At 40.4% G+C, this 15,884-nt stretch overlaps 1 protein-coding gene and 1 long non-coding RNA gene across 7 annotated transcripts in view; one reads left to right on the forward strand and one right to left on the reverse strand.

The window, feature by feature from the left end:
* The window catches only part of MAP3K20 (mitogen-activated protein kinase kinase kinase 20), a 124,164-nt gene that overhangs the window by 79,636 nt on the left and 28,644 nt on the right, over positions 1 to 15,884 (forward strand). For 4 of the 5 annotated variants that reach the window (XM_029072123.2, XM_029072124.2, XM_001514714.4 and 1 more), the window contains exons 10-11: positions 2,025 to 2,131; positions 7,026 to 7,161. In XM_029072123.2, coding sequence (XP_028927956.1) covers positions 2,025 to 2,131; positions 7,026 to 7,161 — 243 coding nt within the window. Of the gene's footprint in view, positions 1 to 2,024; positions 2,132 to 7,025; positions 7,162 to 10,413; positions 14,310 to 15,884 lie in introns of those variants that run through there. The other variant, XM_007671246.3, reaches the window with a different exon arrangement.
* Positions 318 to 10,551, reverse strand: LOC114814261. 2 transcript variants are annotated; one of them, XR_003762025.1, is made up of 5 exons: positions 10,424 to 10,551; positions 8,008 to 8,082; positions 3,139 to 3,225; positions 1,065 to 1,165; positions 318 to 482 (listed from the first exon to the last, which is right to left on the reverse strand). It is a non-coding gene; the product is annotated as an uncharacterized LOC114814261 (long non-coding RNA). The 2 variants fall into 2 exon arrangements; XR_003762026.1 differs by having other exon boundaries at positions 956 to 1,165.

Raw genomic sequence — 15,884 nt, forward strand, 5'->3', positions numbered from 1 at the left:
TAGGGAGAGAATGTGGGAAAGGGGTTGGCAGTGAGATGAATGAGACTGGGGCACAGTGAGTCAACTGGCGTTACAGGAGTGGACTGTAAAGGCTGGGCTGGAGTAGGAGATTAGTGAGGTGAGGTAAATTGGGGCGAGCAGATTGAGTGTTTTAAAACCAATGCTTAGGGCTCTTTGTTTGCAGAGGTGGATGGCCAGCATTGGAGGTTCTTGAAGAGTGGGGAGACATGGACTGAAAGTTTACCATCCCCTCCCAATTACTGTCAAAATGGCAGTAGGTGTGGGTCGTCAGGAGAAAATTCAAAGACACAGTGGGATAAGGGCATCACTTGAGTGCTTGTCTTTATTCTGTTTTTACTTCATTATGAAATTGCCCATCTTCATAATGTAAGAATCACTTGGTTCTTCCTGAAAACTACCACAGCATTGTTCCCAGTTGTTTTTGTGCTCCCAAATTAAAATGCAGGTTTTAATTGCTGCAGCTGTAATTTGTTCAGAAATGGTATAATCAGGAGATGTGATGGGGAGAGAGGGTACATCATCCCTTCATTATCTATCTCCATTTTACATTAACCTTTTGTCTCAACCTTGCCTAGGGTCTGTCCAATAGACCACTGCAGTTACTACTCTCTAAAAAAAACCACATTTAACAGCGTTTTTTTCTCATTTTTCAATGAATACCTTCTTTTTTCCATTTACAGTCTTAAATTTTAGTTGTTAAGTAAAGCAAGGAGGGAAGTTACGATAGGTATGACGGGGGTGGGGGTCTTCTTTTGTTGGGTAATTTTTTTATCTTGAGAAAGATGGAAGCTAGGAAAAAGTGCTTCAGAGTCAAGCCAGGAGCCTGAATATCTTGCATTCAGAGAACAGGTTTGGCCAGAACAGCACAGCCCTCTACCGCCTAATATTTCCCAACTCCAAATCAGTAGAAGCAAAAAAAATTGCCAGTTCTCACTTGAATACTGGGGCTCCTCTGGAAGGAATAAAGACACGAGGACAGGGTTCCTAAATTCTTGTCCTCTTTCTTCCCCTGCCAATCATTCCACGAGTAGGGTAAAACTCACCTTGGAGAGTGAGGAAGTAGAAAAGATGTTAGGAAGTTGTGACTTCCCAGTAGTCCTGAGGAAGTCAAAGTAAAAAGTCCATTTTTTTCACTCCCAGCATCCTAAATTGGGATTGTGATGGATTTGGATTAATTGTCTCACCTCCCCCACACACTTGGCTAGCACCAGAAATGTCACTTTATGAGATTCACTGATGAATCTAATGAAGTTAAGACGCTTTAGGGCCTCCACAAGAATATCAATTAATCAGTGGTATTTGAGTGCGTACTGTGTGCAGAACACTGTACTAAATGCTTGGGAGAGGACAATAGAACAGTCGATAGACTGCTCTCTGTCCACAACAGGCTTAGTGTATAGAGGGAAAGACAAACATCAATACTCAATCAAAATATAAATTAACGGGTATGTACATTAATGCTGTGGGGCTGCGGGAGGGAGGAATAAAGGGTGCAAATCCACTATAGAAGGAAGCGGGAGAAGAGGAAATTAGGGGGTAGTCATGGAAGGCCTTTTGGAGGAGAATAAAGCTTTATGACCCTTTTTAACAATAATAATGACTGTGGTATTTCTTAAGTGCTTATTATGTACATGCACTGTACTAAGTGCTGGGGAGGGTACAAGCAAATCGGGTTAGACACAATCCTCTGCCTCACGTGGGGCTCTCACTCTCACTCCCCATTTTACAGATGAAGTAACTGAGGCACAGTGAAGCTAAGTGATTTGCCCAAGGTCCCACAGCAGGCAAGTGGCGGGGCTGGGATTAGAACCCACGACCTTCTGACTCTCAGGCCTGTGCTCTATCCAGTAGGCCATGCTACTTTTAAGCCTACATCTCCCCTGAAGCTCCCAGGGATACTCTGTAATCTTATTTATTGTCATCCTTGTTTCTTTGCATTTTCTCAGAGAAGTCATGCTCTTTCAAAGTGATTTAGGTTTTGGGTGTTTTTTCTTCTTTTTCAGAAACGACCGTCATTCAAGCAAATCATTGCAATTCTGGAGTCCATGTCAAATGACACTAACCTTCCAGACCAGTGTAACTCCTTCTTGCACAACAAGGCAGAGTGGAGGTGGGTGTCTCTTCTCCTGATATATCTGTTCTTTAAGTTAACATTGTTTCCGATAACGAATGGTTTAAAAACATGGCTGGTGTCAAGAAATAAGGCCAATTACAAATGTTGTCTCAAAATTTGGATAGGTCTCTAAAAGATTTGACAGGGCCAAGAAAACTTCTCTCTCTTACATGTGTCAAAAAATAACACTGGAGAGGGTCCCAAAGATTTTTTCTTGGCACTTAGGACTTCACAGTATATCTCAGTGTTGGAAAAGAATATTGAAATCAGATCTTCCAAGGCAGAGAGGATCGTTACCAGACGTTGCTCTCGGCCCGCTCTGTATTAAGAAGCCCTGGTCGTCGTCCAGCAAGTTGCAGAGCAAAAGCATGAAAACGCTCTGTGCCTGCGGGCCGGGGGACTAGAAAAAGAGCGTACTAGTAGAAACACCGATTAGTGGTAGAGGAGAGAGCTGGGGATGGTCTGGAGAACTGGGATGATTTTTTAGAGTGCCCCAACTTTGTCCCTGGAAAATGAACTCAGTAAAATGAGGGAATTTTATTGTGTGTGTGGAAAAAATGAGCACCAGATAGAGTGTTTGAGCCAGGTCACGTGATGCACGAGTATAAATAGCGTGTTTTAGAGCTGACATTATTTCTCCACTGACTCAGCAGAGATTCTTAAGAGGCGCTCTGTTGCTGCTCCCCGTAGCCCAAGTGCGGCAACGCAACACGTTGCGCCATCTGGTGATGCCAAGCCCAAACTACAAGAACTATTTTAAAATGCTTGGGCTGACGACTCCTTTAGCGATGCTCAGCCTGTTATTTAGTGTGCTTAACCGGTTTTTAAAATCACTTTACTCATTTCTAATTTTCATAGCAAACGTCCACTTGTAATCAACTGGTTCAGGAGAATACGCAGACCTGCAGACCTCCAGAACCCACAAATAAGACAAAGGTGTTTGGATTTTCTAGGCCACAAGAATCAAAAGCAATAGCTCATGACAGACCAAAAAAAAAAATCACCTTGCTTATTTCCTGTTGATTCTGCTGCGACTTGGTAGTTTCAGCTGTGGGTCTAATAGATTCCATTGGACTTTGTACATGTTGATGCTGTGGCAGAAATGGACAGAGAGGATGGCTATTTAATAATAATTATGGCATTTTAGTGCTTACTATGTGTCAGGCATTGTGGATATAAAGAAATCAGGTTGGACACAGTTCCTTGGCCCATATGGGGCTCACAGTCTCAATCCCCATTTACAGTTGAGGTAACTGAGGCACAGAGAAGTTAAGTGACTTGCCCAGGGTCACATAGCAGACAAGAGGTGGGGCCACGATTAGAACCCATGACCATCTGACTCCCAGGCCCGTGCTCTAGCCACTCCACCACGTAGCTTCTATTTGCAGTACGATGTGACATTGTTATTATGGTAATAAGTGCTCACAGTGTGTCCAGCACTGTTTTCTACGCATGGGGGTAGATTCAATATAATCAGGTCAGACATAGTCCCTGTCCTGCATAGGGCTCACAGTCCAAGTAGCGGGGAGAAGGGGCACTGAATCCCCATTTACAGATGAGGAAACGGTGGCACAGAGAAGTTGTGACTTGCCCAAAGTCATACTGCATGCAACTGGCAGAGGCAGAATTAGAAAAAGCCCCAAGTCCTAACTCCCAGGGCCGAGCTCTTTCCCCTAAATCACGCTGCCTTCTTATCAGGACATCAACCCTTCTAGATCTGCTACTCCCTGAACCTGGACTTCATGAGGCCTGAGGCTTTTCCTTGAAAATGCTTCATTGGGAGCTTGGAAGAAAAGCCAGGATTATTTTTTTGAGAGACCCTCTTTTCACTTGACAAACATGCTTTAGTGTGCTTGCCACTTTGCTTGTCATATTGCCTCTAACAGCGTTTATTAAATTATCCCTGTCTTAGTACAAGTATTTTAAAAATACAGCTATGCACTTGAACCACGACTGTGCCCTTCACAGTTAAATTATTGTTACTTAGTGGTAGCATAAGTGCCCAGCTTAAGGCACTTCTTTCAAAATTATTTCTAATTGGAGCTTGTCAACTGTAAAGTGTTGATTATTCTCACGATATCTGAAATTCAAAGTTATAGCCTTCCCGTAGCTGTGTTAGGGGGCTGGAGGGGAAAGTTGGGCTGTTCGCTTGAGGACAGGTAAATAGGTACGTGGATGGCAGGGTTTTAGAGGGAAATGTTGGGTGTGTCAGTAACCATTTAGGGTGCATGCAAAGAAGGGTGTCAATCCTTGTACTCCTCCACGCACGCCCGGTTGCCTCTCGTGGGATACTGCAGAGGAATGTAAACTCCTCCATTCGATTAACGGCTCTTTGAAGGCAGGGATTGTGCTTTACCTCCACTCTACCCTCTGAATTGTTTTATTTGTTGTTTAAACAAACCTTGGTTAGTGGGTTTATTTATCTATTATATCTTAACATAGTGGAAGCAGTGTGCCCTAGGGGAAAAGAGCATGGGCCTCAGAGTCAGAGGAACTGGGTGTTAATCCCAGCTCTGCCACTTGCCTGCTGTTTGATGTTGGGCAAGTCACAACTTCTCTGCCTCAGTTTCCTATAAAATGGGGATTGAATGCCTGCGCTGTCATCCCTCCCATTTGGATTGGGACAGGGACCGTCCTCTGACCTGATGATCTTATCTAGTCCAGTACTTGGTACAGCGTTTGGTCCATAGCGAACACTTAAGTACCTTATTATTATTGAAGATTAGACTGCAGAAATCAATGTGAACATACATTCAGTGCTTTTTACTTTCCTGTATTTGTGAACACAATCCTTAACTTTGCAATACTGCTTTTTCTTTATTGATGCCGATTATTTATAATTCGATATGAGCTTTTTTTATATTGCCGCTGTTTTAACAGACTGACCTTTTATTTTAAGAGAAGTCTCTGTCTAATGAAAAAAGATAATTATAGTATGTTGCTTGATTTTGACATATGGAAAACTGCTGTTATGAGGACTTTACCTTAGCAGGATTTGGCTTAGGAGAAAACCATAATTTGCATAGATTAAAACACATAAAACTACATTTAAGTAAAAGCAAGGTTGAGTCACATTCTGTACCAACAAAAGCAATGGAAACAACTGTCCTTAATTTGTTCTCTCAGCCTAAGTATTGTAATGTCGAATACAATAGTCAGATGCTAGAAAAGCTGGGACCAAGGAACCACATTACAGATGGAATATTAAAGCTGTCAGTTTGATTGTTTCTATGTTTGTCACCCCCTTCAATTTATTTAAGTGTTTTTTCCAGGGGGTCTGAGGTACCCAGGAGTAAAGTATCCAGGGCTCATAGTGTGGAGGTAAATCCTTGGTCAGAATTTCTAGTGAAAATGAGTTTTGTGGCCATTTACTCTGGCCAAAAATATGCATCATTGGAGAGGAGTATAATTGGGAGGAGCAGTCCAACCTGGAATCGGGAGCACCAAAGGGAGAGAAGAAGTGCATGGAAAGAGCTGGGTTCTAAAACTACTGCCTGTGTGTAACTGGGTCTGGTCTTGCTATTCTGATTTCTACTCCCCCAAACACCAAATGGAGCTTGCACCTTGAGGTAAAGCACTAGGTTAGAGAGGAGTAATGGCCTTTTGCTTACATCTTTTGTGAGGGGAAATGAAATTCTCAGGGCCAAGCGTGTGAATATTAAATTGTTTTCAAATCTTCATAAAGAACTGAATACTTCGTAGTCAGTACTACCTTACTGTGTTTAGTGGAAACATTTGCAGTGCACTTTTTAGATTATTGCTCTATTTTAATGGACCTTAATTGATTAGATTAAGGCACTAGCCTATTTCAACAAAATTCACATTAATTTGCACAGTTATAGGTGACATAAGCAGCTTTTTTTTTTTTTTTACAGTTAATTGCCTTAGTTTAACAAGGTACTTTTCAGACTACTAAATGTGATTAGAGCATATTATGGTGCTAATTGCCTGCCAGATTTCATCTTTGAAGGCCACAAAAGTTTTCGGGCACAAATTTTGGCTCCCTATTATGGCTGTGAAGAAGTTAACACTTCTGAGCCTTCCGCAATTGAGCACTATTCACCCCAGGAAGCCACTGGCTGGAGATGGCCACAGGGCTGCCCACTAAGGGGTGCTGGGCCACACCACAAAAGACAAACGGGACAGAGTTTCATTTATCGTCCCCAGCCAGCTTTTGGACAGGGGTGCGGTACAAGTGCCCCATGTGTGCCCTTCTTTTAGCAATGGAAAAGATGAGCTAGATCTCCCCAGGGCCTCTTCAGGGAGAACAGCTAAAGTATTATGAGGTTTTTTTTTCTCTTCTTGAAAAAGAGAAACACTTAAAATGGTGAAATTACTTGGCAGCTAAGGCACTGAACACACTCCCGAAAGATCTGCCAAGTGCTTAGATGATAAGATCTTTCCAAGTTGGAACCTGTGAGAGAGGATCCAGTTTTGGCTTTATGCACTACAGGGAGCTCTTCAGGGAGAACAGTTATCCAGTACCGGTCAACCTTCGGCTCATACCAGGCAGACCAGGTTGGAGATTCTTAAATCTGCCAGAGTTTGTTAGATGCCGAGTGCCCTTTATAGTAGCTGGACACCCGGGTTGGGGGAAGAGGGGGGGAGGTGGTATCCCTTCCTGTTCTTATTAGGGAATTGATTGTTCTGGGAAAACAAATTATGGTGTTTTTTCTTTAATGGGTGGGCACTTTCAGTTTAATTTCCAAAATTGTCACAATACTCGCTTTTCGGGGTAAGGGAGGATTCATGTTTCCTGGTAATTAAATGTACTGCTTGACTTGATATTGGAGTTTTCAGCCTTTAATATTTAATTATCATTCAGGTGGGGAATCTAAACAATTTGTATCTGTCACCAGAACCCAAGACTTAACAAATTGTTTCTGTGCAGATGTGAAATTGAAGCAACTTTAGAGAGGTTAAAGAAACTGGAGCGCGATCTGAGCTTTAAAGAGCAGGAACTTAAGGAAAGAGAGAGGCGTTTGAAGATGTGGGAGCAAAAGTTGACGGAACAGTCCAACACTCCTGTAAGTTTTTTCTACCAGAAACTCTCTCTCTCTGCAAGAACATGCTTTATGTTTTTATCGTTCCTGGAGGCAATTGCAGTCTTCTTTTGTGCCATTCTCCCCTCTCTTTCTTCTCTCTGCTGGGTTTTTGTTTCGACAGCCCCAACCCATCCAACTGATGGGTATGAGGGGGTGATGGCGAGAGGAGCAGCGTTTGTCCTCTCTGCAGAATCACTGACCCTCTTTCTTTGAGGCTAGGTTGGGGGCCAGGGACCAAGCGGGTCTGGGAAGCGTTAGGAAGGAAGGACTGTCTGGCCCCAGTTCCACCCTAGACCCCCTGCCTCCCTGGAGAGTGTCTGCTGCTCACTTGTTTCGCAGCCCTGCCCCTTGAGACCCTCCTCGAGTTCACTCCCACACTCCAAATGAAGAGCGGGCACATCTGCCCCTCTTCTTCCAGATCTCCCTGTTCCTCCCATCCATCCGCCTTCTCGTGACTGCTACCTCATCTGCTCAATGCTAATTACTCCCTTGGGCATGAACATCAAAACATTAATGCACTGCATCAAGCTTAGCTCCCATTCCTAAGGGTTTTGAAAATGATTTCCATGAATTGCTTTTCAATTGAATCTTTTCCTGAAACTTTAAAAGAAATCTGTTTTGCCCCTTTCAAAGTGACAAATGCTAGAGAAAATGAAAAAACTCTTTCAAAACATCATGATCCCATCTTTGTAGATGGCATGCTACCCTTCTTTACCTCATTTGCAAGGGTGAGCAGTGATTTTCATTTCTTTGTGCAAAAAATCACTACTTCAAGTAGAAATTCAAGCTAAACAGAACTCTGTACATTAGAAAGGAAATAACTCTTACCTTAATCTTTGAGGGTGAAAAAAATTCTGTTTCTGAAAGCATGACATGGCTCTATTACATGATTTTTTTTCATTTCTAAAATAGGAATAAACTTCAAATTAGAACATCAGAACTCTTCTTACTTTTAGTTTTTTAAATGAATCAATGCCATGCTCTCATGTGCCCTCAACCCACATATATTACTACTATTGCTGGAATGGAGGAATAAAGCAAACATCTGCCCCAGTCACTAAAGTGATTTTTTTTTTTTGAGAAAGGGCCGAAGTACTTTAACCTGTACTTCTTACTGATATTTTTCTTACCACCTGCCTTTTGAAGAAAGAGAAGTTTATACTCAAGCAGTATATCATTTATTTTCTTTATACATTTCATTGGCATGGCTCAAAAGTTGGCTGGTCCTAAGAGTGCCATAATAGAAGCTTGAGAGCAATGTGTCCTAAAAGGTGCATCAAAGACACCTTATTTTGCAGGTTGTCTTTTTTTGAATGCTGAGTTTTCACCTACAGTCTTGAAGGAAAATACAATCATTCGCATTCTAAGGTGTCAGCCCCGTATTTTGAGAATAAGGAGCAGTTCGTTGCTCTGCAGGTAGCTATTTCTCAAATTATTAGATGGGATTAGTTTCAAGGGCATCTTTTACTGTGGTGGAGAGGCTTCAGGTAAAAACGTGGGGAAAAATGAAATCTTATTGTGAAAATAAAATGTTCAAATTGAATGATGATTTTATGGGAGCTATGTGATTGTGGTATCCATATCTAAAAGGAGAATTTGGGGGGAAAATGAAAGATAATCCCTGTCTGGCTTGGAGTGGGGAAGCTTTCCTTTGGAATAAAGTAAAATAAATTAATTTTAGAGTGACCACAGTTCCAGATCAAGCCCGCATAGGGACTTAGGAGATTTGAAAGGTAAGTAGTACAGTTGTTCTGATGCAAAGTGCTGAAGTAGCTTTCTTACATTAACATTTATGAAGTTACATGATATTAATCACGGTGGGTTGATATTGCACGGTTCAGGTCAAATTTGAATTAGAATGTTGTAAACTATTCTTTTTTGGGGTATTTAAGTGATTACTATGTGCCAAACACTGTTCTAAGTGCTGGGATAGATACAAGGTAATCAGGTTGTCCCATGTAGGGCTCACAGTCTTCATCCCCATTTTACAGATGAGGTAACTGAGGCACAGAGAAGTTAAGTGACTTGTCCAAGCTCACACAGCTGACAAGAGGCAGAGCGGGGATTAGAACCCATGACCTCTGACTCCCAAACCCGGGCTCTTTCCACTGAGCCATGCTGCTTCTCAAATTTCGGTCCCAAACCTGACTTCAATCAGTCAGTGATATTTATTGAGCACTTTTTAGTCATTTATTTGCCTGTGAAACTGCCACCAAATTCTCTTAATTTGAAAGCGATGTAATTTACTTTACATCCTAATTTTCTAAGCCTCCTGGAACAAAAATTGGTAGCTTTATCTAAAACCCATCTTTTGAACCTACTCTCTTTACCACAGTGGTGCAGTAGATTGAGCACAGAAAGTTATACTTGGTGAAAATGGGATCATCCCTGACTTTTTATGTTGAAGCTCCAAAGCCTCACTGTAAGTCTTACTAGTGTTGTTAAAACATGGGGGCCGGTGATGTCTAACGTGAGGTAGAAAGGAGCGATCTCTTCCCCTCCTCTCTCCTAGTTACACTTTGTTGTTTTTAAGTGGCACAGAGTAATGTAAAATTTTGTTTCCAAGTGCCTATTTAACCTTAATTCATGCTCATTAAGGGTGACTTAAATGGAAAGGTGTTCAGAATCAATTTGTACTTCAGATTCCCGTACTGCACAATGAAACAGGAATCAAGCGCTTAGTACAGTGCTCTGCACACAGTAAGCACTCAAATACAACTGAATGAATGAAACCAAAATCTGCCCAGAACTGTAGAGGCTACTGAACTTAACTTTGGATCTTTAGATAGAACATTTTTCACTCTGCACCAAACTTTCTTCCCTGCTTTGGTTTTGGTGGGGTTTTTCCACTCTGCTTACTTGTCAGTGAAATCATCAAAGTTAAGGTTATGGTAAAAGAGAATTCACCCCATATGAAGAATTCCTCCTCACCATTTTGTCTTAAACAAAATGGGGTTTTAGCAAGCTGGGCCTTTCCATATGAAGTGGGTTTCCTTTGGTAGTTCTTTCCCAACTATTGGTTTGGATTTTTTCTATCATTTATAAAGAACAAAATGAAGAAAAAAATACAATTGGCAGCCAGAAGGTTGTTAGAAATGTATCCCTACCCCCACGTCCAGTACACTAACCATTTTACTTTCCGTTTAACGCACTAATCTTGTGGTGTCTGTTTCATCGATTTAGATTGATTCTAACTTTCCTTTTTTGCTTCTATCCTTTCCTCCTTTTTGATAGCTTTTCTTACCTCTTGCTGCAAGAATGTCTGAGGAGTCTTACTTTGAATCTAAAACAGAGGAATCAAACAGTGCAGAGATGTCATGCCAGATCACAGCAGCAAGTAACGGGGAGGGAGATGGCATGAACCCAGGTCTGCAGGCCATGATGAGGATGGGCTTTGGGGATATCTTCTCAATGAACAAAGCAGGAGCTGTCCTGCATTCTGGGATGCAGATAAACATGCAAGCCAAGCAGAATTCTTCCAAAACCACATCTAAGAGGCGGGGAAAGAAAATCAACATGGCCCTGGGGTTGAGTGATTTTGACGTGTCAGAAGGTGATGATGATGGTGACGATGAGGACAGTAGTGAATGAAATCAGAAATCCAGAAAACCTTTCAATCTGAAAGCCAAGCAGTAACACTTAAGATGTTGAGAAATACAAAACCTGATGTCTTGGTCTGTATGAAAACCTGTAAATGAAGCAGAAAACCAAACACAATTTTCAGGCCAGTCACATTTGTAAGGCAGCATTTTCTGTTTAGAGTATTATGAAATTTATTTTTGCTTAATGAAATTTTGAAATAAAATAAAAAAACTTAAAAAATAGATGCAGTTTAAGTTTGTTTTAATGAGGTGCCTGATTACAGAAATTTTGGTGGCTCATTGCATACTGAGGACATTCTGGAGTGTTTTGAACATTCTATTTCCCTTTTACTACTGATCAGAGATACTTGTGTTTCAACAAGTTTTCTTGAGTCTTATTTCTTATTCCATCGTGATTTCACTCTGAGTAAAGGAACAAACAAGCATTTCTGATGTTGGGTTTATTTCCATGACAATAATCTATGATGCCAAAAACACAGGATTATGGCTGCAGAATGCAACATGTGGAGAATGAGAGATGAGGGAGAGAGGCCTGTTGCAAACATGGATCTTGAGTCATAGCCAAATGCAGAAGATTACCACTAATATAGCTTTTTGAAGAGCATCTTGTAAGTTGGAAAAAATGCTGCTTTAAAATAAGACCTGAGCAATTTTATCACTAACATGCAACAGAAAAGTAGTCTTATTGGAAACTGACAACAGATGTTGCAGCCCTAGGCCCATTAGTAATGCCCAAGAATCTGAAGGTTAGATCGTTGTACTTTGTACAAAAGAAAGGTGCATGTTAAAGGAATGGCTTCAACCTGGTGGAGCTTTCCTTAAATGTGGCCCTACTTAAAATGGTCACTAAATTGGTCGGGGTTATTAATCCTGGATTGTAAAAATACATTTTTAAAAGGAAATTCTCTCTCCGTGTTATAGAACAAATGCCCAGGGAAAGAATTCCCACTTAGATGAAGCAACTACAAATAGTGGATTTAAATCTTCTTTACTATTCTGCAGCACATGGTCATGTACATAGCATATTTTTAAGCTGTGTTCCCACTACTACTGCCTCTAGTGATTGGGCAGTTATTGCTATAGGTGCTGCTCTAGAAACTTGGCAACTCTGAGGTGTCTTCCATTTGGAAAAGTGCAAGCTCACTAGATAAAGATCTTCTGTTCTATATAGCAATATTTTTTAAAATGTCAAATCCAAATTCTAAAACATACATCTAAAAAGGCCATTTTGATTATCAGCTTGCAATTATCTCTAAATTCATTAAATTTTCAGATACCTGAAGTTAGGTCTCCTAGACTTTGGAATAACAGAAGTTCCCAATTTCTTTTGAAAGTCTGAAACAACTTAGCATTGAGTGGAGAATCATAACATTTATAGCAGTTTTTCATACCAATGGAAAACTCTTGGATAAGTGAACGGTTTTAATAACCTCACTACATATTTTAAATGCTATGCTCTAGATTAAGTGTGCTATAAGGACTCTGTAAGATTCGGGGAGAAGAGGCACAACTTTTTAAAAACTCACATTGTAATTAATTGTTAATTCTGCTGTTTATCAAATGTCCTTTGAAGATCTGATGACACAGCAACGTTGAGTCAGATTCTCCCCTGCCAAAGCCATGCAAGGTTACAAGTTTGCATGCTGCATTAGCTCTTAAGGAGACTAATGTCACCAGCTGAATCCAGATCATGGCCTTTACAGATATCTCATTTTGTGAAGTGGAGTTCTGTGGGAATTATATAAAATTAGTTTATCAGACTTTTATTGACACTAAATTACACCACTCAGTGGTATTTATTGAGCACTTACTGTGTGCAGAGCACTGTACTGAAACCTGGAGAGAATACCTTACAATAGAGTTGGAAGATATATTTATATACACACACACTCATGTTCTACCCCTGTAATTCCTAAATTGAGTTCCTATGCAGGGCTTTTAGGCACTCAAACTAAGTGGAAAAGATCACTGGCATTTCTTTAACTCAACTGGATATCATGTATGAAGGCTCTGGCACTGATACTGATTTCCAACAGAAAACCTACAAGGCTGAAAGAAGTGGAATCTAGTGGTTTTGACTTCAGAAATAACAGCTTAAAAACAATCTGTGAGTCAATAGACTCAAAACTCAAATTTGCGAATGATTCTAACTCATTGGAAGCAGCAAATTGAGCAGTAAGTAAGCTGATTCCAGATCCAAACCAACTGTAGGTTAGTCTAACTCAGACAGCCAAAAAAAGTGGGGCTGGATTCATCTGACATGCACACACCTAGTCTGTTTTGCCAAATTTGTTTTGTCTTTTCAGTAACTGACATTCAGTTATTCTTTTGGTTACATGCTGGAGATCCCTTTGCTGACCCTAATCTCCACATTTTCATTGTTTTAGAGGAATGCTGAGGTGGGCAGGGCTGAGGCCTACCTCTCTGACATTAGGTAACTGGTTTAGTGTTGACAATCCACACAGGACACAGGGCCTTTGTTAGACATTCTGAATCAATCAACTGGCTTAATTAAATTGTAACTTCAACAGTTGAAGGGTTCTGAGATTTTTTTTCTGGGCAGGTGGCATCCAATGTAGCTCCTCCCAACACTCCTGCATACTTCACATTATCTCTCAAGTTTTAATCAAAGAGTTAGTGGCTTTATGGGAGACAATAAAGGAGTTTTCTGAGTTAAATATTGATACATTATTAATGAACTGCAGCCTGTTGAAATCAACAGCAGTATCTTTACTATATAATGGTCATGTGCGTAAAGTTAACTTATCCAGCTAGTCTATGCATTTAGTGGCCCCTCCTTTCTGTAATCAGGCATCCTTTACGGCTTTTATGTAACACCTTTTGGGGGACAATATTTTAGGTATTGTCCAAGAGATAATCTGTTCTAATTTTTCAGTTTTAATGTAGCTTAAATAGGAAGCTATGCAATATTTTCTACCAATCTCTACCAGTAAAATCTGAAGAAAGCATTTCTTCTTTCCCAGTCTGCAGCTTAGTAAACATTATAATGCCTGTTTGGAGCTTGCTGGTGTGTGAAGATTAATTTCAGAGATAGAGTACCAAGCACCTACATTAAATATTTTATATTGTGTGCAGAATGTTATAGTGTCTTTTTAATGACATACACTGCATTTACTGCTTTTGCACTCTTGAAAGTTTTGTACTGAATACTAGAATACTATTTATAATCTGTATGTGTGGTCAGATAAGCTTTGAATAAACGGTATTTTCACAATATTTTTAAAAGAAGATTTTTTTCTCTTTCTATTGGAACATTATGTTGAGCAAAACCTGTGTCTAACTTGTAGTCCAAAGAAAATATACAATATGTATGAAATATGAAATTACAAACATGAGGTAAGAATTTTCAATTGGCATCTCCATAAGAAGGGTTTTGATCATTTAGAATGCCTACGATGCATTTGATTCTTTCAGTTAGTGTCATAAATTTCATTTTGATGTGATCCTTTTTCTTTTGCTTTCCTTTGTTCTAAACCTCTGTTTTGCAATAAACATTTTGACAGTAAATTCCTTTGTATGTGTTGCTATGTAAAATACCTGGATTAGATTGGATTCCTGACATCTTCTGAAGGAATCTGGGTCACATTCTTTGCCAATTTTTCCATTCTCCATGTGTACGCTTGGTACTAATGTGCTCTTTTTCCTAAAATCAGAAATCACCTTGTAAGAATAAAGTCCTGTCCAGGTTTGGGAGACTAATTTAAGTGGAACTGTGGAATTAACACATAAAAAACTATTTGAAACTTCAGTACCAATGTGGATAGTCTAGCTAAGTTAAATGTTACAGAGAATGATAAGCTTCAACGTATCCAAAGATTGCTCTTTTGTGAATTCTTCCTTCTTTCTCATTTCCAACCATTTTGGAACTTTTCCAATACCCTTATCAAACTACTATCAGCAAACATCCTACAGGAAAACTTTTGGGATCGGTTTCAAGTAAGAAAAACCAAACCCAGCCTTTTCCCCATGCAGCTAGGTAAAACACCAGCCAGCCAATCAGGGCCTTTACAGGTGTGGTCCTGGGTACTTGAGAAATATTCTCCCACTCACAGTATCCTACCCCATTGACATTTCCTAGGATAGGTTTGCTTCCTCTGGAAGTGTTGTATTTGGTGATGAGAGTGGAAGTTACTGTTTTGGGTTGCTATGGATTCAGGATAGCTAACGTTCCATTTAAGAACACTTACGGAGACTAGAAGGAGAGATGTTTGGGGGAAGAATTTGGGAATCTGAACAGATTTTAAACAGTACAGAGGCACAGAACATCCAGCATGGAAACCCAGAAGAAGTGGAAGGCAGCTCAAGAGATTATCTGGCAGATTACTAAACGAAGCTATCCAAGACACATAGTCATCTGTTCTTTCCTTACTACTCTCCAAAGATTCAGACTCAACCACCTTCTTCGAGAGCCCATTCCAGTATTCTCTCATCCTGTTAAGATAGTTCATGCTTTACATCCCAACCAAAATCTCTGCTGCTGTAACCCATTCCCAATCATTCAGTCCTCAGTGAATGTACAGCACAGCTGGGCAGAATCCCTCCCCGGAAAAGCCTTTCATACTTTGGATGAGTCATTAAGTCCCTCTTGGCCTTATATTCTCTAGGCTAAATTTCCAGTTCCTTAAACCTTTTCTCATAAGACCTCTTTTCCATCCTTTTAATCATTTTTGTCACTCAACTCTGGACTGCTCCGGGCTCTACACATCATTTAAAAAAGGGACCCAAACCTGGACTCTGTTCTCTAATAAGGGTCTGACTAGTGCAGAGCATAATGGAAGATCTATTTCCTGAATCAGGCCCATCGTACTTCTGAAGACACTACCCAGAACAAGTCCGTAATAAGCAGAAGTATTTCTATAACTTACTGTGCTGTTTCTTGAGGCTGATCAAAAAGGTTTTTGCATTTCATGTTTCTTTGACATGCGTTCGCTGAGTAGAAGGATGGGATGTGACTGCAGAAAAATCCAATTATTCTGTAGGGAAATAAACTTTTAATATATAGCCTCTGATCTGACCCAGCTTTGGATTTAATCTCCCAAGTCATCCACTTTCCATATTGTGCAGGTCAGGTAACCAATATGA

The sequence above is a fragment of the Ornithorhynchus anatinus genome, chromosome 9 (genome assembly GCF_004115215.2).
Source record: "Ornithorhynchus anatinus isolate Pmale09 chromosome 9, mOrnAna1.pri.v4, whole genome shotgun sequence".
Taxonomy (NCBI): Eukaryota; Metazoa; Chordata; class Mammalia; order Monotremata; family Ornithorhynchidae; genus Ornithorhynchus; species Ornithorhynchus anatinus.